The 26,548-nt window shown below is 45.0% G+C and overlaps 1 protein-coding gene across 1 annotated transcript in view; it reads right to left on the bottom strand.

The window, feature by feature from the left end:
- The window catches only part of SHPRH (SNF2 histone linker PHD RING helicase), a 1,474,452-nt gene that overhangs the window by 1,125,882 nt on the left and 322,022 nt on the right, over positions 1-26,548 (bottom strand). Inside the window, exon 9 of the mRNA XM_069606718.1 lies at positions 22,133-22,840. Coding sequence (XP_069462819.1) covers positions 22,133-22,840 — 708 coding nt within the window. The remainder of the gene's footprint in view (positions 1-22,132; positions 22,841-26,548) is intronic.

Below are 26,548 nucleotides of genomic sequence, written 5' to 3'. Positions count from 1 at the left end.
TAGGGAGAGGGCAGTCATTGGCTGAGGACAGTATGACCCAGAGCTCAGTGATTGGTTTAGAGAAGAAATACAGTTTGTAAGTGAAAGTGAAACCGTTTTTTCTTTTACCAAGGATTCCCGGCCTGACGAGCGGGAATATTCATGAGCATGTGAATCCATGCCAGACCCCATGCTGGAGAAGGGAAGGAGCTGTAGCCAAGAGAGGGAAGTCATTCTCCTGGCTACTTCAACAATGGGAAGGGAGCAATTCCCCTTGGTTTGTGTGACAAACTTTCGGCTAGAGAGTGTTAGCAGATTGGCAATCCTTTTGCATGTGAAATATCCACTCCAGCAGAATGAAGCCATTCTCCTGGACCAAGAACACTGCAAGCCTTTATTTGTGGAATCTGCGACCAGGGGAAGGGAGTCATTCCCCCTGGTTAAGAACTGCAACCATAGCTGTGCCATGTAGTCCAGGGGAAGGGAGTCATTTTCCTGGACAAATAACATTGATGTAACCTTCTAATTTAGTTATAAGTGTAAGGGACAGAGTTAGAGATGTTGACACATGATGGTGGACTCTAAGTTACAAGGACATTCTGACAGACCCATTAACATTTTAGTTGAGGCAGGGAGACCCCGATATAGATATGGAAAGTTAGGTTTTCTCTTTATTTTCTTGGTGAATAAAAGTCTATTGCAATCACTATGCAACATGTGTGTCAGTCACTGCCTTCTGCACCCATACACTGCATGTTTGTTTATATGTATTTTTTAAGAGGTTGACTTATTCTACATGCTGTTTTGGGTCTTATTCTTCAATGACAAACGTAGATGAACATTAATACCTTGGAGTCAAGTATTGCAGTGTTTCTCCTTTTTCTCCCTGATCTTCCGTCTTGTATCATGTCCGTCTTGTTCAATATCATATATACTGGTACAATGGTTTAGGTTCTTGGTGTTTATGTGCATCCTTCATGTGAAATGTTCTGTTAAAATGTGTAGTTGTGGATCTATATTTAATGAAGAGTCTAAAATAATACTTGGTTGGGATAATGACATTTACAAGAAACCATGAAATTAAAAGAAACATTGGGTGGGGGAAGTTATTGCAAGTCAAGCTGAGGAAAAACAGAATGGTGTTGCAAATTTAATCACAACATTTTTCATAAAGATTCTGATACTAAGGAGAGATGGGCCTTAGTTAAATTACAAATGTATTCTCATATTATTTCTATTGTTAATGCATTTGGTCCTACAAATATTTTTGGCCGATATGACAAAAATGTTAATGCAGTTTGATTTGCCTAATCTTATTGAAATCCTTATCTAGTACAGTAGTAGAATCTACAAACGTAAGTTGTGTAATTTCGGATCATGCTCCAGTCATTACAAAATTATGATCTGAATAGTGTTGAAAAAGGTTTAACAGATGGAGATTTAATAACTTTATTGGAAGATCGTAATTTTGAAACGTCAGATCTTAAATTTCATAATGTTTTCGTTGAAAATAATAAAGTTACCGACACTTCACCAGTTCATAATTGGAATACTTATAAAGCAGCTTTAATAGGCATATTTAATTTGTGGCTAAGAGGAAAAGATTTGGATAATCTTTTTAACCAATTGAATAAACTTGAAGAGATCACAACTCTTAGATGGACGATGGTCTGTTTAGGGAAATGTTATCTTTACGCTTTACCATAGATACAAATTATCAGAACAAGCTTCTGGGGTATTACTTAAATATAAATCAAAAACGTTGAATAAGACTAGTAAGGCACTTGCATAATATTTAAAAACCAGAAAGGAAAGATCAACAATATCCTGTGTTAAAAATAAACCAGGAGTCTTAGTGTCTTATGAGAAAGGTATTTTAGATGTTTTCACGAAAATCTGTATACATTGGAGCATATTGATTGACAAATCGATTTTCAAAATGTATTTGGTCCATTAAATAAAAATGCAAACCCACTTACGAATCCGAGTCCCTTGGAGGACCCCTATTCATATTGATGAAATCTACAAATCCATAACGAATTTGAAAAACAGCAAAGCCCCTGGTATAGATGACTTCTCTATGGATTTCCTTGAGCATTTTGACTCCAGTTTAACCCCAAAATTAGATTCCCTACATGAATACTTCTCTGGTATAAGTAGACCATCTGGAACTTTTACCAAGGCTCTTTTGATTATTTTCCCAAAGCCAAATAAGGAAAATGAACTTCCTAAAATGTATAGGGCAAGATCACTAACGAACTCAGATTGCACATTTTTTTCATAAATATTGTAAATAGAATGTAATTATTCACACACAAATTAGTTACATCTGACCGGGTAGGTTTTGTCAAGGGAAGAAATATTTCATCCAATTCGAGACTTTTTTTGGATGTGCTTCATATCATTAATAAAAATAAACAATTGACTGATAGTTTTATGGCCATTGTTTTGCATGTGGAAAAAGCCTTTGATCATTTAGAGTGCGACTACTTATTTGAAATACTCAAATGGCATGGTATAGATGAGGTCTTTCTGTCACGCTCACCTGATTCCCACGGAGGCGCAGGTCTGGCTTCGAGTGCTGATGCTTCTTCAATGGTGAAGCGCAGGACTCTGATGATGGACAGGAAGGGCCCCTCTACTCTGGCTTTTCTGGCTCGCAGGAATATTCCCCTGTGCGTGAAAAGGGAGTATTACCTACTGACGGAATAATGCTCAAGCCTCCCACTCCCTTCCAACCCTCCTCGATACCCTTCCACGATTCCCCGTGAAGTCTCACCTTAGGGTCTGGAAGGATGAGTTCTCCATCCTGCTTCTGATACAGGGGCGCGTTGAAACCCAGTTATTTCACTGGATTGAGGTTTGATGGGAGTTCAAAATAAGCTTGACTATTCAGGTGAGGCGCTGTAAGAGTTCTGTTGCAAGTTCAAAAGTTCAAGCTTAATAATAATGTTCAATGTCTTATTGCAGCAAGCGCTAATGCTTATGTCTTTTTCCCCTTAGGGGCCGGGGTTCGGCATGCCGGAGATATGGCGCCGACCCGAAGTGTAAGTTCTGGATGAGCGTTCAGGTAATGTCTTTGCATTCCCTCATTCAATGTCTTTGTCTTTTTTCCCCATTGGGGCTGGGGTCCGGAATGCTAGGAAGCGGCAGGACCCGAAATGAAATGGGAATGACCCAACAGGTAAGTCTTAGAAGGAAACTGAGCTTTTCCTATTTCCCTTCCTTCTCTCACCTTGTTTTCTTGTCTTTTCTCTCTAGGCTCTGGGAAGTGGGTGCGGATCCGGATGTTCGCTGCTGAAGATGGAGGCGCCCAGGAAAGGTGAGTGAAATGCAGCGCTGCAGCGATCGAAGCGAAATGCTTTTAAAATGATGTCTTCCCTTTCAGGATCGTCGGTGTGATGTCCCTGTGATGCAGCTTTAGCAGGTAAGGTCTTCTTTCTCTCCAATTCTCTCTTATCTCCCTTTGCAGGCAACCCAGGATGCTGACAGGCGTGGCTGAAGTCCAGATGCAGGAGCTGACACGGTGAGCGTCCAGCTGCGAGGAGCAGAACAGCGCGAAGCGTGAGTTGCTGATCGGGTGTGGTTTAAATAGCTTTGGAAGAAGTTCCAGGCATGTATCCTTCCACCGATCAGGTATGTTTCCTTTCCCGACCACACCCAGGTGGAAAGTAGTCCCACAGGTAAAGTAGTTCCATTCATGCCTCAAGAGGGCCTGGATGTAGCAGCATGGTCTGCATCAGGTAAGTGCACATTAAAATACTTGAACACATGTCTGGCTTTATGAGCCTGGCGCCTAAGGCGCCAGGACAGGGGTCCAACATGAGCCTGGCAACTAAGGCGCCAGGACTGTGTCCAAAGGGCCCCAGCTTGGGCCCGCTGGCACTTCCCCGGGGGGATTGATGCCTGCCTCTGGGGTTGCTGGGTCGGACCTGGCTCCTTGGAGGTAGGCATCATGACAGTACCCCCCCTCAAGGCCCCTCCCAAGGTTGTTCCCTCCGGGGGTTTTGGCTTGTTCGGAAATCTCCGGTGGAACCTTTGTATTAATCGAGGTGTGTGAACCTGGTTACTAGGCTCCCACGATCTCTCCTGAGGTCCATATCCCTTCCAGTCAACAAGATAGAAGAGTTTTGACTTTTAACACCTTGGAGTCTAAAATGTATAACTTCGAAGTCTAATTCCCCTTCAATTTGAACTAGGTCTGGAGGCTTGGACATTCGGGTCCCTGGTTGTACTGGCTTCAAAAGTGATGCATGAAAAACTGGATGAATACGCATGTTAGACGGTAAATCCAGTTTAAAGGCCACGGGATTGATAATAGCCTTGATGGGATAAGGTCCTATGAATCTGGGATTGAAGGTTCGCAGGCCCTTGAGGGGCAAATGTTTCGTTGCTAGCCATACCTGGTCTCCTACTTGGTAAGGAGGAGTTTTACTTCGGTGCAAATCAGCATTTTCTTTATACTTTTTCTTGGCTTGCTGTAAATGAGTTGCAGCTTCTTTGAAGGCTCGGGTTATTGTGGAATGCAGATGATTTACTGCGGGCATTTCCAGGGTCAGAGGTGGATCTAGGTCAGAGGTCCGAGGATGGTGACCATACAAAGTATAAAAAGGAGTTTGTCCGGTTCCAGAATGCACTGAATTGTTGTATGTATATTCTGCGATCCAAAGGATGTCTTTCCAATTTAACTCGGATTGGTGTTACATGCACCGAAGATATTGCTCGAGAGTCTGATTGGTTCTCTCGGTTTGTCCGTCGGTCTGGGGGTGGTGGCTGGTGGATAACCGCACATCTATTTGTGCTAGTTGGCAACATTTCTTCCAAAAATGGGAGATAAATTGACTTCCACGATCCGAGACTAATATGGAAGGAAAACCATGTATGAAAACTATATTCTCCAGAAATTCCTTGGCCAAGGTGGAAGCTGAAGGCAAACCTTTTAAAGGGATAAAGTGGGCCATTTTGGAGAATAGATCCACAATTACAAGGATAGTGTTGTAACCAGCACAAGGAGGCAGGTCAGTTATAAAGTCCATTGACAAGGTGTGCCATGGTGCCGGTGGAATATCAAAGGGTTGAAGTAGGCCGGCTTGCCTTTTCTTTTGACCCTTGTTTTGGGCACAAATTCCGCAAGACAATACAAAAGACTTTATGTCTTTTCTCCAAGAAGGCCACCAGAAGTGGCGTTTGATTTTTTCCTCCGTTTTAGCGATACCAGGGTGTCCTTCCATTAATGATTCATGATGATGGGCAATAACAAGTTCTTGCAATTCTTTACTTGGCAGAAACAACCGCTCCTGGAAGTAGGGTAAATCATCCTTAACAGTGTAATGAGGACCCTTTTGACTCCATTCCAGTAAGGCTGAAGAGTCTAGAAGTCGTTTTACTTGCGTTTGGATGTCCTCAATAGTTAGCAATGAAGTTAGGCCTAAGATTCTTTGTTCAGGTATGATTGGCACAGGTTCTAAACTCGAATTGGGTTCTTCCATGCCAATCCGGGATAAGGCGTCTGCTTTACCATTCTTGCAGCCAGGGCGATAGGTAATTACGAAATCAAATTCCGCAAAGAATAGAGCCCATCGGAGTTGTCGTGAAGATTGAGCTTTGGCCGTCTTTAAATATTGTAAATTTCTGTGGTCCGTAATTACGGTGATGGTGTGTCTTGCTGCGAGAAGGTAGTGACGCCAAGCCTTGAAAGCAGATTTAATAGCCAGTAACTCCTTGTCGGTAATTGCGTAGTTGATTTCAGGAGGAGAACATTTCCTGGACCAAAAGGCCACAGGGTGTAGATGGTTAGTTTCTGGGTCTCTTTGCGACAGGACAGCTCCCATGGCCGAACTGGATGCGTCGGTTTCCACAATGTAAGGGAGATCTGGGTGCGGGTGCTTCAATACAGGTGCAGAGGTGAATTTGGTTTTCAGGTCCTGAAAGGCTTGTTCGGCCTCAAGAGTCCATTCAAAGCGTTTGTTTTTCTTTAGGAGAGCTGTGATGGGTTGGACTGTTCGGGAAAATTCCGGAATGAATCTTCGATAGAAATTGGCGAAGCCGAGCATGCTCTGAACTCCCTTCACCGAGCTAGGAGATGGCCATTTGAGGATGGCGTCCACCTTTCGCTAGTCCATTCGGACTCCTTGAGGTGTCAGGTTGAATCCGAGAAACTCAACTTCTGTGGTATGAAAAACGCATTTTTCGAGCTTTGCAAATAGTCTGTGCTGGCGCAATTTCTCAAGAACTGCCCTAACATGTTTTCTGTGATCGGATTCTGAAAAAGAGTACACCAGGATGTCGTCAATATAAACAATGACACAGACATCGATAAGTTCCCGAAGAACATCATTCATAAAGTACTGAAAGGCGGCAGGTGCATTGCACAAACCGAAGGGCATCACCTGATATTCGAAGAGCCCAAATTTGGTGCGGTATGCAGTCTTCCATTCGTCGCCTTCTTTTATACGCACCAGGTGATAAGCTCCTCGGAGATCTAACTTGGTGTACACACAAGCGTCTTTCACCTGGTCGATAAGCTCAGGGATCAGGGGCAGAGGATAACGATTCTTAATCGTTATTTGATTTAGGGCGCAATAGTCTATACATGTTCTAAGGTCGCCCTCTTTTTTCGGCACGAAGAACAGAGCTGAGGAGACAGGAGACTTGGACGGGCGAATAAAACCATTGGCTAGTTACTGATCTAAATACTGACGCAAATGCAGGTTCTCAGGTTCCGTAAGAGCATAAATCCTACTACAAGGTAGTTGAGCATTGGGTACCAGATCGATTTGGCAATCATAAGACCGATGGGGAGGTAACGTGTTAGCCTGTTCCTTCTGAAAAACGTCTTGGAATTCTTGGTATTCTGACGGTAGCTGTACAGGGGTGGAAGTTGCTGAGGCTAGACCCATAACTGGATTTCTTGGATAACAAGTTGGTTCACATGCTTGCCAGTCGATTCTGGGATTATGTGTTTCTAACCAAGGAATTCCAAGAATTACTTGAAATTGTGGGGCCTTGATCACATCAAACACGATTGCTTCCCGATGTCCATCCTGACCCACCAGTGTCATTTCAACAGTGGAATGCGTTGCAGGCCCTGAGGCTATTTCGGTTCCATCTACTGTAGTAATGACATCTTGGGTTACTTTCGGGCGGAGAGGGAGCTTAATCCTGGAAGCCAATTCATGGTCTATGTAGTTTCCAATAGCTCCACTGTCGATGTATGCTTTTACAGCATGCAACTGCTGAGGCTGTTTTGGGTCCACGAGCACCATTGGCATGACAAAATGCGAGGTCAAAGAGTTTGTTTTCAAGCTCGGCAAGCGGACCCCTACGCTTGTCGGGCTAGGTCGTTTCCCGAATCAGGTGTCAATAAATCGTTATCAGTGGCTCCAACCACCTTCTTAGGTGGTTTAACCGGACAATTTCGAAGAAAGTGACCGGAAGTCCCGCAATACAGACAAAGTTGCATTTGCCGCCTTCTCTCTCGTTCCTTCCGCGTTAATGGTCCTTTAACACCGCCGATTTGCATAGGTTCGGGTACGTCGGTACTCTTGGGAGTTAGCGTGGGTTTTGATCGGTACTCGGGTTTCGTACTTGAACTGATCTGCTTTTCTATTTTGAAGTCTGTGATCAAGTTGAACCACCAAGTCTATGTGGTCTGCGCAGACCTGGGGTGGATCTACTATCTGAGCTAGAACATCCTTAAGCTCTCCGCGCAGGCCTCGATGAAACAATGTGATCCTTTTGTTTTCTGGCCATCCAGTTTCCACAACCAGTCTATTAAAGGTGGCAACGTAGGACAGGAGATACTGATTACCTTGTCGTAAGGATAGCAGTTCGTTATCAAGGGCCTGTCCTTGAGAGTGTCGAGCAAATAATCTTTCCATGCTGGCCTGGAAGCCCTGAAAATCCTGGAGAATGGGATCATCCTGATTTACCAATGGAATAGACCAATCGGCAGCACTGCCACTGAGGTAATATAGTATAAAGGCTACCTTGGTCTGGTCGTTAGGGAAGGCCCCAGGTCTGCATAGAAAGTGTAAACGACATTGGTTCATAAAGACGGCATATTTCTTGGGATCCCCGTAAAACTTTCAGGCGGGGCCAAAGGCATGTGTCCAGGTAGATTGATTTGTACCGGGTTATTCAAACCCATTGATGTGGAGGTACCTCCGGAATTAGGTAAAGGAGTGTGCCCTGCCTGGGCCTGCAATAACCTTTTGGCCAGGTCATCAGTTCTTTCCTTGGATAGGATCAGTTCTCTTTTGAGAGCGTTGGTCTCCTGGCAGGCTGAGTGCACTTCTGCCCGTAATTCCCCCAAAAGCTGGGCCAGCTGATCTGTCTCGGAAGTCTCCATAGTGCCCGGGTGGGAAATTGTGGGTAGGCTTCGCGTTCTGTCACGCTCACCTGATTCCCACAGAGGCGCAGGTCTGGCTTCGAGTGCTGATGCTTCTTCAATGGTGAAGCGCAGGACTCTGATGATGGACAGGAAGGGCCCCTCTACTCTGGCTTTTCTGGCTCGCAGGAATATTGCCCTGTGCGTGAAAAGGGAGTATTACCTACTGACGGAATAATGCTCAAGCCTCCCACTCCCTTCCAACCCTCCTCGATACCCTTCCACGATTCCCCGTGAAGTCTCACCTTAGGGTCTGGAAGGATGAGTTCTCCATCCTGCTTCTGATGCAGGGGCGCGTTGAAACCCAGTTACTTCACTGGATTGAGGTTTGATGGGAGTTCAAAATAAGCTCGACTATTCAGGTGAGGCGCTGTAAGAGTTCTGTTGCAAGTTCAAAAGTTCAAGCTTAATAATAATATTCATTGTCTTATTGCAGCAAGCGCTAATGCTTATGTCTTTTTCCCCTTAGGGGCCGGGGTTCGGAATGCCGGAGATATGGCGCCGATCCGAAGTGTAAGTTCTGGATGAGCGTTCAGGTAATGTCTTTGCATTCGCTCATTCAATGTCTTTGTCTTTTTTCCCCATTGGGGCCGGGGTCCGGAATGCCAGGAAGCGGCAGGACCCGAAATGAAATGGGAATGACCCAACAGGTAAGTCTTAGAAGGAAACTTAGCTTTTCCTATTTCCCTTCCTTCTCTCACCTTGTTTTCTTGTCTTTTCTCTCTAGGCTCTGGGAAGTGGGTGCGGATACGGATGATCGCTGCTGAAGATGGAGGCGCCCAGGAAAGGTGAGTGCAATGCAGCGCTGCAGCGATCGAAGCGAAATGCTTTTAAAATGATGTCTTCCCTTTCAGGATCGTCGGTGTGATGTCCCCGTGATGCAGCTTTGGCAGGTAAGGTCTTCTTTCTCGCCAATTCTCTCTTATCTCCCTTTGCAGGCAACCCAGGATGCTGACAGGCGTGGCTGAAGTCCAGATGCAGGAGCTGACACGGTGAGCGTCCAGCTGCGAGGAGCAGAACGCGAAGCGTGAGTTGCTGATCGGGCGTGGTTTAAATAGCTTTGGAAGAAGTTCCAGGCATGTATCCTTCCACCGATCAGGTATGTATCCTTCCCCGACCACACCCAGGTGGAAAGTAGTCCCACAGGTAAAGTAGTTCCATTCAGGCCTCAAGAGGGCCTGGATGTAGCAGCATGGTCTGCATCAGGTAAGTGCACATTAAAACACTTGAACACATGTCTAGCTTTATGAGCCTGGCGCCTAAGGCGCCAGGACAGGGGGGTCCAACATGAGCCTGGCGCCTAAGGCGCCAGGACTGTGTCCAAAGGGCCCCAGCTTGGGCCCGCTGGCACTTCCCTGGGGGGAATGATGCCTGCCTCTGGGGTTGCTGGGTCGGACCTGGCTCCTTGGAGGTAGGCATCATGACACTTTCTTACTGTGGTTAAACTTTATATTCTGACCCCAAAACATCTATTTTTATAAATGGTAATTTCTCTCCTTTCTGTGCATTGCAAAGAGGTACTCAACAAGGTTGTCCTTTATCGCCACTCCTTTTTGTTTTGTCCCTGGAACCCCTATAAGAACTTATTTACATTATTAAAGATATTCCTGGCATTGTTTGGCAAAATTGCAGCTTATGCAGATGATATTCTAATTTTTATAAGGAATCCATGCAACAAACTTCCCAATTTATTTACTACAACAAAATTCAGAATTCTCTGCTTATAAATTAAACAAGGACACATCTCAGTATGCTTCCACTTAATCCTTTATGTCTCAAACATGACTGAGAATTTTAGGAATTTCCATATCTTCCTCGAACGCAGAATAATTAAATTTAATATCAAGACCCTTTTAGCGAGATTACGTGAATCAGTTGCTTTGGTGTCTCATTTATATCTGACGTGGTAGGGGGGGTTAGAATCAATTAAAATTATGTTTACCCCAGTGATTCTATATTATCTACAATTGGTTCATATTCCTATGTCTATCTTTGAATCTATTAATACAATTCCTGTAGAGTTTTTGTGGGGTCACAAAAAGAAAAATAGAATCTATTTAAGTATATTAAAAAATGTGTATGAAGATGGTGGTGTTAAATTTCCTGATTTCAAGTGATATCATATAAGGCTTTTATTCTCAAACAACAGGCACGCACAGGTTTCTCCCAAATGAACATGAGCATATGCCAAAATGGTTGATAGTAGAAAAAGAACTTGTATCACCTTTTGATATTAAGGATATAATTTAAATTTTTACTCGGTCTAGATTCTATCTGACAATTTCTTATTTAAGAGAATTCTTACTTTTTCACATAGACGTCAAAGTCTTTGTCTCCTTTCATAGTGTGTAATAAAAATATAACCATTAACTGTAGATCAATCTTGTGGAAATCTTGATTAAACAAAGGTGTGATATATATTAACCAAATTATTACTGGATCTAATATTCTTTCCTTTGTAGAATTCAATTAAATTCTCTCTCCCAGGGGGGAGCGCTGTTGCGCACACACAAGATGGTCGCCTGAGGTTCGAGCTCCTGTCCGGTGATGATCCTTGACTGAAATTAATCCTGATTTGGGGGCCACCTGAGATGCTCACGCTATATGAAACCCATCCCAAGATGTTGTGGCACACATGACACAAATCCTGAAGGAAATCGGATGTTTTTTCTTCGAGAAATCCGCTTCACTGTAAACAGCAAGGGCTTCGATGAGGAGGTGCCGGATGCGCGTTCCGTGCTGCAGTCACCAGACCCCGCCTCTGAATAACGCACTAGGGCCCTGGAGGTGGGCAGAGACTGTGAGACGGCCCTCGTAGCCGTGCATGCCGCCCGCCTTTTGACCAGGCCGTGACTGTCCAAGCTAACGAACCAACCTCCAGGGATACCAGCTAACTTAACTATCCGGACTATAATTGCCCTTCGGATCCCTGAGGTTTCATCCATGTGACACCACCAACCATGAGGAGAGGAACCCTCATCCCTCGTTTACTTCTCCTGCAGCTTTGGGCCCATGCTTTGTTCTCAGTGAACTGCGCCCTTCGCGCTGGCCCAGTGTCTTCACGGCAGGTAATCTTCACTTCCCCGTCGCTATGGAGCATCACCCGTGTCTGGTTCGGCCCTGCATACGTGTACGTGTTCGCTGAGACAGTGTTTTTCACCGCACTGGGGGTAAGGTACCGTAGCCTAGTGCGGCAGGGCCCTCCTTCCCATTTGCTGATATATTCGTACTTCACACAGGGCCAGTGAATGTTCTTCCTTTTCTATTTACTTGATTGGGCATAGGGCGGATTGCTTTGGCGCCGGTCCATACCGTTACACCAGCTGATGGTGCCTCTATGGCAGGGCAGTGTTTTCGTGTTAATACTCACCACAAGGCATCCGGACGTGGGAACCGGACCCCCTGCTAAGGTACGTGGCAGAACACAACACACCCGAATCTGCTAACGTGGCACGTGGGGGCTCCATGAGACGCATCTGCACTGGCATGGCTTAGTATCCCACACACTCTTAATTACAAGTTATATGCTGGGCTCCTTTTCCCCACAACGCAGCGCTGACCGGGAAATCTTTATTGCATACATGCGCGGGTGATCCGAACTAATTACTGGCCTCGTTCTTTACAAAGAAACCCCTAACACTTTGCTTTGGTCCCACGGCGAACACTACAAAGGAGGCAGCCTCATCCCAGGTGCCAATTACTAACACCCGTTGCTAACTGTCATTTTTCCATGTGAAACTACCGGTGAACCAATACGTGAGAGGGCACAGTCCATTCTAGGAGAGAATAGAACCCCTCATACTGTGAACTGCACGGCAAACTACAGGGCCAATAAAACCATACGCATTTGAACACTTTGTACAAACCTGAGTGAGAAATAACCTATATACGAAGGATATACCATGAGCACTGAATCAACCACACATATGCTGTGACCCTGTGGATTCAAAGGCCACGTACATCAAAGCGCAAGCAGAGTATCCCGGCATATAGTTCAACCCAAAGTTCCCAGAACTGCACCGGGAGCATACACATGGACAGAAGTCTGTACCGCTGGCCGGTCGTTACTGGGCACGCAGGCGGCCGCTAGCTGCCTATAACTACTCTCTGGGCAACGCCAAGAAGAAGAGAACTGGACCAATGGATTCCTTCTCAAGCACTCAGACCCCGGTCGATATGCCTACCCCACTATCTGACCCCCCCCCCGACTTCATTGGAGAATACCAGATTTGAGCACCTCCTCGCCACTGTACAGAATGGTTTTATGTCAGTCAATGTCAAATTAGACAACATCGTCGTCACTATTGGTTCACTCAAGTCTTGAGTGGACAAGGAAAGTGCAAGGATCACAGAAGCAGAGAGTAGGATCAGTACCAACGAAGACTCGATTGGCCAAAATACAAGAGATTACTTTTTTGAAGGATGAAATTACCAAATTACATGGCTCTTGCTGCAACAACATCCGTATAGTGGAAATAGCCGAATCCTTCTGTAAAGGCCCGATGGAGTCTCAGTTCGAGACACTATTGAAATCCCTGTTTACAGCCGATTCCTTTTCGGAACACTTCCTAGTAGAGAGAGCACATCGCACATTGGCCCCTATGTCTAAACCAGGGGCTCCTCCCTGCATCATCATCGCCAAACTACTAACCTACAGGGACAGAGACACGGCTCTTCATCTGGCGAGGGAGATGGGACCACTCCGTCATGGCGGTGACACCATTCATATATACCCCGACTGCGCCGCAGGAGTGCAAGCGCAAAGGAGGTCGTATGACCCAGTCAAGAAACAACTCAGGTTGAGAAAGGTCCCATATGCTGTCACGGTCTACAGGCCAAGAGCACACACGTAACACCACACCCATGGGGTCATTGCATCAAGGGATAACACCAATCTCCCTCAGGAGAAATCTTGGAAAAGGAACTTGCACTCTGTCCTGTCGCCAGTGGCGCCAGGCTCATTACAGAATGAACGAGGAACATTGGGTCAGAAGAAATTCACAATATTCAACATGGAGGGCATAGGGCCACAGCCTACATTTCATGAGGTTAGCCATACACACTAGTGTCTGGGTGTGGCCGAGGCTCCCGGGCGTGGCAGGCTATATAAGCCACGCTCCAACTCCAACACACACTTCACGTTAGTCTGCTCAGCAGCGTAACGCGCACCGATGCCTGCGCCTGAAAAAGAAGAGGAAAAGAGAAAATCAGCGCGGCCCACTCGTGCAATGCAGCGCAACTCACCCGTTTCATCTCGCATCTGGAAATCTCTCGCCTTCTGAGACACCTCGTTGCAGTAGGTTTTCAGATCCCTGGAAGTATACGGCCTCGTGAGCGCAGTTCGATACAGCAGTGACATCTGCACCTGTAAGGAAGGAAAAAAAACACAGTGAGTGCATCGGAATAAGCCAGTTATCACTGTAGTGCTTAACTGACGCATGAACATACCTACCTCCCTGGTCCTGGGGTTCCGCTAAAGTCAGCGAACTATCAGCTGCACCCGAACCGACTCAACGCTTCTAAAGCCTCGAACTTGAAGCTCCCGGCCCCTGCAAATAAAGGAAAGAACATTAAAGCGTGAACAGCAACAACAGTGCTCTAGCTCTAGATCACACATAAAGGAAGGACACATCTTGGCGTTTGGACATTGGGACACAAACAAGTGGATAACGCACCAACAAGAAGGAGACACATAGCAAGAAGGGACTGAAGTCGCTGCCACAGCAGGCCTGGGTTAGACTCCACGCCTTTCTACCACACGAACCAGTTTAGCAACTGGGCTCGTACAGAAACAACTTCTGAGAACAAGCAGGATGGAGATCTTGCCTAGTAAATACATAAGGTGAGCAGGAGAAGCATTTACTCAGAACCTGAACCTAGGGAACCCAAGCGGCTACGATTGGGTGGAAACTTATTTGGTATCTTAACATACCGGGAATTCTCCATCGCAGGAGCAGTCCAGTTAGGAGGGAGCGGATAGCGGAGGAGGCATAGGAAGACCAGACCCCCACGAAGCAGATGCCCCCACAGAGACCAGGTGAGTGTAACATATGCATTGATATTCCCGGCGAAAATGCGCATACAGCATGGTGGCCGTGCGCATTTCTTTGAACATCCAACTGCAGCCATGGATTACATAGAAGCCACGATTCCACTTCCACCACATGGGAGAGTTCCAGACGAAAATGATCTCAGGAGAAGCCCTGATGACTGAATGTATGTACGAAAATATCTTTTTTCAAAAGTTTGCTATAGGATATATGGGTGTCTAGGTGGCATCGACCTATGTTTATTGTTTGTAGCCGGATGAGTCTAGTTCGGCTTCACCGGCCATAGGCTGCAACGCACGCACCTCCGGAAAGTTCCACGAGTTAATGAGGAGGGTTCATCATCATGTTGGGGTTGATTGTGGGGATGGGGGTGGGTTATGGAAAATGGCCACTTTTTATGCCTTCCTGAGAATTGTTGGGGATGTTAAACAGTTAAAATCAGAGTCATGTTACACCGGGTACCGCCGATTGGGCGGGAGCTCATTGATACACAGAGCACAGACCTAAAACAATAGACAGTCATGATGCAGGCTGATGGGGGGATTGATGATCAAACTGCTCTCCTGGAATGTTCAGGGGCTTAATAACCGTATCAAGGCCTGGAAAACGGCTGCATATGTGGCTAGGCATAACCCCCAGATCCTCCTCTTACAGGAGACACATGCTATTGGACAGGTTTGCACTAGCTTTCTTTCACGCTGGGGGCCACTCGGTATTACACGGAATACTCTGCACAATCCAGAGGAGTGCTCATGTTGATTCACTCAAAACTGGGCTTCCGACACCTCAACAGCAGGGTAGACACCCTGGGCATATATGTACTGGTCTGGGGGGGAGGTGGCAGGTCGACAAATTGTAATAGTCAATACCTACGGACCGAATATCAATGACCCTGAATTTTACAGCGCTATACAAGATATGCTAGTCATAGCCGACGATGCACTAGTAATATGGGGGTGGGGACTTCAATGATGCATCCCTAGACCGATCTTCGACTACCCCTCTGAACCCTACAAGAGCTGCACTTTTCCTAAAACAGATAATGCAACAAACATCTATAATTGACATATGGCGAGAATTACACCCACAGGTAAAACTGTTTACCTTCTACTCCTCTGTGCACGACTCAGAGTCACACATTGACTACTGGCTCATAGGTTCAACCCTCTCAGGCGCAGTGTTTAACTGTGAGATTCACCCCTGCACCCTCTCAGATCACTCTCCAATATCACTTGCTCTTACCTTACGAGACGCAGCACCACACACCAAACCTTGGAGGATGCCCCCCGCCATTCTCAGGGACCCCCATACATGCGAATCACTCCACATAGAAATAGAAGAATTCTTCGAATTAAATGAGGGGTCAGTAGATAATCACGCAACACTATGGGAGACTTTCAAAGTGTGGGTATGGGGAGCCATTATGGCAAAATCCACTGGACTGATAAAATCTGTAAGGAGGGAACTGAGCCATAGTAGAAGCGAAGCTGTAACTGCTTGAAATCGAATACAGCACTACACACAGTAAAGGGTCCCTCTCAGATATACATGCAACACTGAACAAATTCAGCAAACTAGCAGATCGAGAGATCCTATATATGATCCTATATATGACCGGCCCGGGCCCGGAGATACAGAGAAAGTAATAAAGCTGTTAAACACTTAGCTAATACACGTAAAGCAGAAAGCCACCATACTCCCATTACTAATATCCAAACACCAACAGGGACGATACTTAGCCGAGAACTAGACATTAATGCCACGTTCGCCGAATTCTATAAAACCCTCTATTCCAACCATGACATTAAATCTAGGGAAGAGACAACCAAATACTTACATGAGCTCGACCTCCCAACCCTAACCCCCGATACACGCATGGCATTAGACATTCCCATTACACTAGAGGAAATTGTCAATGCAATATAAGCACTAACCTCTGGCAGAACTCCTGGGTCTGATGGCCTGGGAGCTGAACTGTATAAAGAATTCCAGGACAAACTAGCCCCAGTATTACTGAAAGTTGGGTAGGAGGCAATGGATCGGGGTATGCTCCCCGAATGGATGCGCGGGCGGCAATTACGGTGCTCCTTAAATCCCGCTGCCCTGCACAAGACATGGCTTCTTACAGGCCCCTCTCCCTAATCAACAAGGATGCAAAAAAATTTTGCTAAAATCCTGGCAACCAGACTCCTACCGTTCATGCCTATCTTGGTCTTCCCCGACCAAGCAGGCTTTATCCCCACAAGGTCCACAGCTCAAAATCGATGACGACATTTTGGAGTAATGGCGCAAATAAATCCGAAGGCAATAGCTGCTAGCGCAGCACTGGATGCCGAAAAAGTCTTTGACTCAATCTTCTGGTCCTACCTATTCCTGGTACTGGAGAGGTTTGGTCTAGGTCAATACTAAATGTGTCCGATTACTTTATACAAACCCTGGGTCGATAGTTCAAACGAACCACACCATGTCACCTCCCTTTCTACTGAACAGGGGCACCCGGCAAGGATGTCGCTTTGTCAATCTGGAAAAATGAATACCCTTCATTTGAATGATAGACGTAACTTGATGGCCGTGGGCCAACCGTCTTATGCACCGAATTGGAGAAATATGAACTGCTATGCTTGACCGACGAACGGCCATTTTAAATGTAGTAAGAATCGCCATTTTGCTTGTTAACCGTTGCTCATTGCTTTTTGTCTAAAAACTGCTTTGCAGCTTTCAATTCTTGCGGATTCTGCTTACTCTGCTCAACTGTTAACATTGTTGTCTGAATATGAAAGGACAAGGTCGCGGGACTGAAGAGTTTGCTGAAACTCCTCATGAGTAGCCCAGAGAGGAATGCCCACGCTCCCTCTCTGTAGCCTTGGGAGGAAGCTGCAGGGCATTTAATCACTTCACAGCTGCCAGCCAGTCTCGTACGATGGTAGAATATGTTAGAATAATACAGTTAAAGGCCTGAATTATGCTTCTCTTACGGCCCCCCCTCGCAAAACCCTTTAGAACGTGTCGGCTCCCAGGACACGAATAGTACCTCATAGATAGCAAAGCTTGGAATGTGGCTCTTCCCCCGTGAACAGATTGCTTCCAAGAACAGAACCACCGTGTTCTAAAAGATGCCTCTGCACTTTCTAAATTGCACATTGTTACTAGAATAGACATCGAAAGTATTATAATCGTCATACTCGTCGGATATGTCCATCGTCATCCCGAGTTCAAAGGAACTTAATACAGAGGGGTGTTGAACATGACTTTGCTGATTGTATGATATGCATTTTGTATATATGTAACTGATGTACGTAATTCGCTCTCTTGCGTCCCTCGAGGTCTAGGAAACTCACGTCGCGGGGCGTGAGATCAGAATTGGCCAATTGATACTATCTTTTGCTTGCAATAAACCCTAGCATTGGGAATTTGAAACCTCGTGTCTGGCGCATCTTTTCGTGTATGGTCATTGCCTTGTTTCCATAGCACGAGGGACCCCTAGGGGCCCCTTTCACCTTCTCCCCGATACTGTTTGCACTCACTATAGAACCCACGGCGGAATTCGTATGCCAAAACCAAGCACACAGAGGGCTCAGAATGACGGGATCCCCGCAGATAATATCTCTCTACGCTGATGAAACCCTGTTATACATCCAGAATCCGGAAGAAAATTTAGAACCCATTATGGCGGATATACATGTGTTTTCTGAGTATTCTGGTTATAAAATTAATGTCTCGAAATCAGAATGGTTCCCACTGACACCCAACACCGGAGATCTATCTGGCGTGGGTGGGTTTAGGTGGTCCCCTACACATGTCCGCTATCTAGGAGTAATGTTATCTGGGGATAAAAATACACTATATACCGAAAATTATGGGGAACAGTTACAAAATCTGTCTACCAAATTGCAACTATGGTCTAAACTCCCTATCTCTTTATACGGGCGAGTGGCCCTTCTTAAATTGGTGATTCTTCCCAAATTGTTGTATTACTTTGTGAACATTCCGGTCTGGCCTGGAAGAACTTTCTTTGCAAAACTTCAGACATTAGTTACCTCATTTGTATGGGGCGGAAAGACGGCCTGGCTGAAGTGGTGCAAACTGGCGGAGCCGTTCTCGAAGGGTGGCATTTCAGTGCCTGACTTTGAGTTGTATTATTTGGTGTCCCAAGCGCAGTTCGCAAAACACTGGTTTGAACCCAATGACACAGCCACACATATCTCTCTAGAAAAATATGCTCCTTGCCCTGTTGAAGTGCGGTCGGTCATATTTGACCCCAAACACAAGGATACTTGCGAATTTGACCCAGTAAGCACCACTACATATGCATGTTTCCAAATATACAAGAGGATTGAGTTGACAACCCCATATGACCCGGAAATCCTGTAATGGAATTTCCCCAACATTACACCCACATTTGACAAGGCATGGGACCCAAACAAGCAATTTAAGATGCGGGATATGTTCCCAGGGGGTACTTACTGTGAATGGGGGATTTCGTTGAGGTGGTGCGAGATGGCCACTTCAGGCGCTTTGAGTCTCACCGCATGAAGGCTGCATTTGCCTCCAAATGGCCGACATTCCCTCTGGAGCCCTCTACGCACAAGTGTATAAGGGCCATAACGGCAATTGGAGGACAAAAGAAAGGGGTCTCAATGCTGTACAACTTGGTCCAGTCACATCCAGACTCATGTAACACCATCAAGGAAACCTGGGAACGCGACCTGGGTATTGAATTGGGTGAGACCCCCCTGGCTCCAATTTTGTCAACTCACTAGAACTGTGTTTATGAACTCAGGACTAAGACTAATCCAATTCAAGGTACTCAACCAACTCCACTTTACCCCAGCAAAATTGGCCAAATTTGTGGAAGGTTGCACCGGGGAATGCCTAAAGTGTGATACACCAAATGCAGGTGCATATCACATGTACTGGGCAGGTCCATTAGCAGAAGCTTTCTGGGGAGAGGTTGCAGACATTCTGGAAGACATTACGATGATCCCTGCATCCCCATCTCTGTTGAAATACTTGTTTGGTGACATTGGGAAGGTGGCTGAGACCACCAGGTGGTTTTTTAACATTGCATGTTTTATAGCTAAAAGGTGTATTTTGAAATGTTGGAAGTCCACTAGAGCACCCAAAAGGGAAGAATTTCTCAAAGATCTATCAATGGTAAATGAATGTGAGGAACCATTTGTGCCAACCATGGCCTCAAGCGGTCGTCCTAAGGACATTTGGACCCTATTCTGACTCTATTTATGTAACATTCTACCTGATGAAAATACTACACATCTGTCCTAACCCTAACTTGAGATGCTTATTGTGTAATGTGTAAATAAGTGTCTAAATAATGCCTGTACTGATGTGTTGTCTACTCTGGGCCTTGCCCCAATGTGACTCTCTATGAAAAATAAAAAATACAAAATTCTCTTTCCCAAATGTTATTTCTAATCAGTATATTAATCTGATGAATGCCTGCTTGGACTGTTTAAATATTGAGGCACAGATAAACTATGGAACCAACTAGACTGATATATGGATTTCATTTTTATTCAAAGAATTTAATTTCTACAAAATGTTAAATAAAAGCAGACCCCCTAACTTGAAATGGTCTTCAGAATTATAGAAGAAAGCAGATTGTGATTTACAGTTCAATGAATCTACATGGTCCTCTATTTATTCTAAGATTAAGGTAGTTTCATCCTCTGTAAACTGGACGCAAACACATTTTTGCCCCCCCCCCTGCTTTGCTAGCTCTCTTCTTCCTGCTTCCCTCCCCTTCTCCTTATCCCTTCTCCCACTGCCCCCCCCCACACCTTTTCACTGCAGCAGTTGTCTTGATTCACTATGGTTTCACCATCACCGACCTGTGCTTCACCTTCTCAATTCTCATGCTGGACCTCCCCGGGATCTTGCACTCAGGGTGGCCCTGAATCATGCTGTGCCTTTTGTCTTGATTCCTTGCCTACATTCCCTGTTCCCTGCAACATTATGTGTTTTTACTGACTTCTACAACTTATTCGCTCTCCCCATTGCTTCACTGCTTTTTCACTGTTTTTTCTCTGTTCTCTCCTCCTCTCCCTTCTCCCTTACTTTTTTCGATGCACTTTCTGTATCAGAATTTTCCCTGGACCTAGTATGATAGCAGCAACAAAAGTGTGTCTCCTCCCCCCCATACTTGTTCCCCTCTCACACCCCACCAGCACTATCTGAAATGTTGTCATGCCTATTACGATAGTTGCTTGCTTTGTTCCTCTCCCTCCTTTCTCCTCCCCTCTAGTAAAAATTCCGGCTCTACCAGAAATGTCATCAGCCCTAGAACAGTAGACGCCGTTTCCCATCTCCTTCCTATCTGTGACTTATCTCTTGCACTCTGAAATGTCGCCAGGCCGAGTACGATAGTTCATTTCACATTCTTGTTGTTCATAGTATGTATGAATGTCATTGTATTTTCCCTTGTTCCCTCCCTTGCCTTGAAGCGCCTTGAAATATAATAAACTATCATAATCATACAGCCTTATTAACTCAATGAAAATGATTTAATGCTAAATTCTCAAATTATGCATTTTGTTGGTCTCGCAATTTGGAAATGGGTTCATTTAAACATATGTTTTATGAGTGTTATTTTGTGAATAAATTTGGGTCTCGGTATGGAACTTGCTTCAACAGATACTTAAAATCAACACCCCTTTAAGTCTTGCTAATATTTTATTAGGTAGTTTTGCTTTTAATTAAATGAAAATTAAAAAGATTTATTTCTTTGATTTATTATCCATTCAATAACGTCTAATTGGAAGGATTTCAAAAATATTACGATAAAGGGATAGTAGAATAATATATGTAATATCCATATAATGGAGAAATGTACTGATAATACACCTGTACTTTCTGCCAACTATGAGAGGAAATGGTGTCTCTTTATAGAGTAGTTAACTAGCATTAATTATAATAGGTTCTATGTTTAAATGAATGAGTAATAAGAAATATTTAAAAGGATTACATTTATCGTCACATGAATTGGAATGTATTTGTATATGCTTTAGCCATCAGGATCTAGTTCGCCCTGCCCCCTTTTGTTTCTGTCCCTTTTTATGTTTTTGTCATTGTTATGTTATGTTCCATCGTTTGAGCTCTATATGGTTTTAGATTTGATCCGTTTCCCAGATGGATATCTTAGTGTTTCACTTTTAGAAACTTAAAAGTTATCATTTTATATAACACCTGTAAGTGTTAAGAAGGTCAAGCATTGAATTCGTTTTACAAATGTGATTCTTATACTTTGTTTCAAAACTTGACATCTTGCTATTCTCACTGTTGGTCCTTTCCTTGTTACTATGTGTTATTGTGTTGTGTCTTGGCTTTATGTAGATGTATCCTTTTTTGCGCTTCTATTAATGAATTGTACTGAATTGTCTGGATCTGAATAAAATCAGTAGACAAAAAAAACCCAAAAAGGTCTTGACCAAATGTGCATTCATCCAGTTGCATTGACAAAGGAACCACATTTAAAATATATGTTAGTACTTCCTTAGTGTATAGTTCTATTTTAGAATCCAAGACTTCACAAAATAACAGCTACTTACACATTGTACAACCACAGCACAAGTGGCTCATATTAGTTTATCTGCCAGGATCGCCATTAAAAATTGAATACAGTTTAAATTTTAACTGTTATGCGAGGGAAAACAAAGAAAGTACAGTCCTTTAAGTCATGACTTAAAATGTCTCTTACCATGACCTTCAAGGATGATGATCTCACGTGTCTGTTTATCTCATCCACCCACTGGTGGCAGATGGAGTTTGGGGAGATAATCAGCGTTGCTCCAGTAGAGACTGGCTTCATGGCCACCAGACAGTGGGGGCAGTAAAAGGGTTTGATGCTCAGATTCTCCTCTTTATAGTTTACACAGTCAGCATGTTGCCACAAGTGACATTGCAAACATTGCACACGTGGCTTGTAATCAAAAAGTCCAAGCTCTCCACAAATACATTCAAACCGGTAGTTTGGCGTGTTAAAGGGTAAAATCGAACTGGGTGGTGATGCAATTTCTTGGGAAGGCGGACTCTGAGGCACATCATCTTTGATTTCGGACTCGAGCATATTTTTCCTTAAATCCATCTGCAATGGACTCAAGCTGTCACTGTAAGAGTTTGTAGGATGCACTGACAGAGAGTTAGAGTTGTCATCTATAGCACTGAGGAAAGGGGTTTCTCCTTGACTGCTCTCCTCTTTAGAGCAGATGGTAGGCTCATTCTGCCCTTGCTCATCCATGCTGGTAATGCAATAGTCATGTTCTGCAGCTGTGATACTTGCCTGCTGGCGGGCTAGCAAATCACCGTCATGTTCTGTATCGCACCTCACAGCCAATTCTGGGACATGTTTATCCTCCAGTGCAGCCAGCTTCTGTATCCTCCCTGAAGTTCTTGTTGGTTGCAAAACCTACATACGTGAAAGAAAAAATACGATTTTCACTCCTTGATGCCAAGTAATTCACATTTCCCAGATCATAAGGTCATAAAAATTAAATATTCATTTTAGCAAGATTGTTTCTCAACAAATGTTAACAAAGTTAGAAACATGTTATTACATGGAAGGTGACCCACAACAGTGATTAGCTTTTGGATGACCCTAAACCCCACCTTTAAAGAAAGCATTGTGTGTGGCCTGAAAGCATGAGTCTACATCAGTCTCCCTGCCCTGCCAAGTCCTTCACAATTAGTAATTAGGGTAAATACAAGCAGAGCGCTCCCTATCACCAATTTCTCGATAACTCACCCAACAGCAGCAATATTCACACCGTATACCCTTAAAATGAATATCCACACTGAAATGTTGTTGCCTGTCCTTATATTGCCCCTAACCTTGATAGCTAGTCAGAATATGTCCCTACCTCCTAAAACTGTGCCCGATTGCCCATATTCCCATACTAACAATATGACAATTTCCTTCCTCAATCAGGACATCCAATCACCACCTTTAACATACCCAACCGCACAAATCTATAAACACTAACATTTCCAATAAAGTGAACGTCCCTATAAGAGTGTTTGGCTATGGAGCACTAGATGTTCCTCACCAGTCTAACATCTTTTCCCAACCCCTTCCTTCTATGTCTGCAACAGCTACTAGGATTCAAATGGGAATCAGTGGTGGCACAGACCTATGACTACTACCTCTGCTATCCTCCACACACATCACACAGTAACCAATTCCTCATATGACAATGCATTACTTACCGTAAAAGCATTTCTGATGGTTGTATCTGCTTAGATTCACATGCTGTGCAGAGGTCCGACATCCAGTGGTCACTGCGGAGTATTGCATTTTGTTTTTCGTAGTCGAAAAGGGGACGTCGACAAGGCGTGTCTGTAACACTATCCCTATAGTGACGTGCGTTGTACCCACAATCCCTCACGCGTCGAGGTCCCTCTGTTTGTATTTTTCTGCCCTGAGGGAGCCTTCTATACGTGAGTGAGTACAGAAAAGAGAGAAATATAGGAAAGGATGTCTATGTTCCTTCCATCCGAGCGGGGAGGAAGGGTGGGCGCATGTGAATCTAAGCAGATACAACCATCAGAAATGCTTTTACGGTAAGTAATGCATTGTCTTCTGATGTTTGTTAATCTGCTTAGAATCACATGCTGTGCATAGACTAGCGAGCAGTACCCGGAGTTGGCGGTGGGTTATGAGAAGGAACAGTAGAGAAAAGATGTCTTAATACTGCCTGTCCCACCTGGGAGTCAGATCTAGAGTGTGCATCTAGACAGTAGTGTTTTGTAAAGGTGTGCACAGAACTCCAGGTAGCCGCTTTGCAGATGGACTCAAGGGGAACATTTGCAATGAATGCTATGGAAGCCCCAGTGCCTCGAGTGGAATGTGCTCTTGGCTTGAAGGGTAGTTCTCTCTTAGCAAGAGTGTAACAGAGAGTGATGCATTGAACAATCCATCTAGATATAGTGGACTTAGAGACTGCATCTCCTTCTCTTCCTGCTGCCACCGAGACAAAGAACTGATTAGTCTTTCTCAGTGTTCTGGTTCTTTCCATGTAGAACATGACAGCTCTGCATACATCTAGTGTATGCAGACTTTTTTCTCCCAAGCTGGAAGGGTTTTGAAAGAACGTTGGTAGTTCTATAGATTGGTTTACATGAAATTTCGAGATGAATTTTGGTGCAAACCTTGGGTGTGTGCGAAGAACCACCTTATCCTTGTGAACTGTTACGAAGGGGTCTAGTACAGAAAGAGCCTGTAGTTCACTTACTCTCCTAATGGAGGTGATAGCTATTAGGAAAGCAGTCTTAAGAGTGAGGTCTTTAAGAGTTGCCTTGTGCATGGGTTCGAAAGGAGTGCCCATGAGTCTAGAAAGTACCACGTTTAAGTCCCATCCGGGAGCTGGGTTAGCTATCGGGCGGTGTATTCTCTTTACCCCTTCCATGAAGGCCTTGATAACTGGTATCTTCCACCACGACACTTTAAGTTGGGAAGTGGTGTATGCAGAAAGTGCCGCTAGGTGGACTTTAATGGAATTAAACACTAGACCTGAATCCAGTAAATGGGTCAAGTACAGAATAATGTTAGTGGCAGAGCAGTCAACCGGGTTGATGTTCTTACTTCTACACCAGATGACAAATCTTTTCCACCTGCTAGAATAGCAGTGGCGAGTATTAGGTTTTCTGGCTTCCCTGAGGATGTCCATACATCTTTGAGGGAGATGTAAATGTCCAAATACTATGATCTCAGGAGCCAGGCTGCTAAGTTCATGGTCTGAGGGCATGGATGCAGTGTCCTGCCCTTGTCTTGTGACAGCATGTTGTACGGGCAGGGAAGTTTCATTGGGGGGGATAGGGACATCTCCATCAAGTGAGCGAACCATGGCTGCCGGGCCCACATTGGGGCCACTAGTATCATGGTAACCTGCTCTTGGTGCATCTTGTGCACCACTTTGTTGAGGAGGGGAGTCGGGGGAAAGGCGTAAACAAATTTCCCTGACCATTGCATCGACAGACCGTTCCCCTTGGACTGGTTTTGGGGGTACCTGGAGGCGTAACTTTGGCATTGTGAGTTCTCCAGGGTTGCGAACAGGTCCATTTCCGGGAAACCCCATTGCGTGAAGACGTCTAAGACTATGTCTTCGTGCAATTGCCATTCATACTCTTTGGGCAGGGGGAAGTCTCTGCTGAGTTTGTCTGCTAGCAGATTGAGTTCCCCTGGTACATGTTGTGATAGTAGGAACATGTTGTGTTTGAGAGCCCACTTCCATATATTCTGGGACAGCCTGGACAGTCCTGGAGAGTGAGTGCCCCCTTGCTTGTTGAGGTAGTACATGGCTGTGGTGCGGTCTGTGAGGACCATCACTGTCTTTCCTTGTAAGTGTTCCTGAAAGGCTTTCAGTGCTTTGAACACCGCTAGTAGTTCCAGCAGGTTTATATGCTTGGATGCTAAACTCGGAGTCCACACTCCGTGAGCAGTCTGATGGGATAGGTGAGCCCCCCATCCTGTAAGGGATGCGTCTGTGGTTAGAGTGGCTTCCACTGCGGGTGTGGCAAAAGTCTTCCCTAATAACAGGTTTTCCTTTGTCCACCACCGTAGCGAGAGAACCAAGGCCTGCGAGACCACCACTAGATCGTCCCATTGTCCGCTGGCCTGACACCACTGGCTGTAAAGCCACTCTTGCATTGGGCGCATGCGCAAGCGCGCGTGAGGTACCAAATAAATACATGACGCCATCATCCCTAGAAAGCGCATTGCTTTGCGTACCGTCACCTCTCGACCCGCCACATAACAGGGGATCTGAAACAGCATGTTTTGGACAGTCTCGTTGGAGGGGAAGACGAGGCCGTCCCTTGTTCGAATTAGAGCCCCTAGGAATGGTTTGATTTGGCTGGGGTCTAAGCTGGACTTCTTTTCGTTGATGGAGAAGCCCAGTTGGGACAAAAGGTCTACGGTCTTTTGGGTATTGGAGAAGCATGTTTCGTAAGAATCCCCTGTTTTAGCCAGTCGTCGAGGTAAGGGTATACCGGGATGGATAACCTGCGCAGGTGGGCCGCTGCCACTGCCAGTACTTTCGTAAATACCCTTGGTGCAGATGCTATCCCGAAGGGTAGTACTCTGAACTGGTAGTGTTTGTTCTCTATCTTGAACCTGAGG

This window comes from Ambystoma mexicanum, chromosome 4p, assembly GCF_040938575.1.
Source record: "Ambystoma mexicanum isolate Mex_15411 chromosome 4p, UKY_AmexF1_1, whole genome shotgun sequence".
NCBI lineage: Eukaryota > Metazoa > Chordata > Amphibia > Caudata > Ambystomatidae > Ambystoma > Ambystoma mexicanum.
Note: the sequence above shows the minus strand (reverse complement) of the source record. Positions and strands in the feature narration are given on the sequence as shown.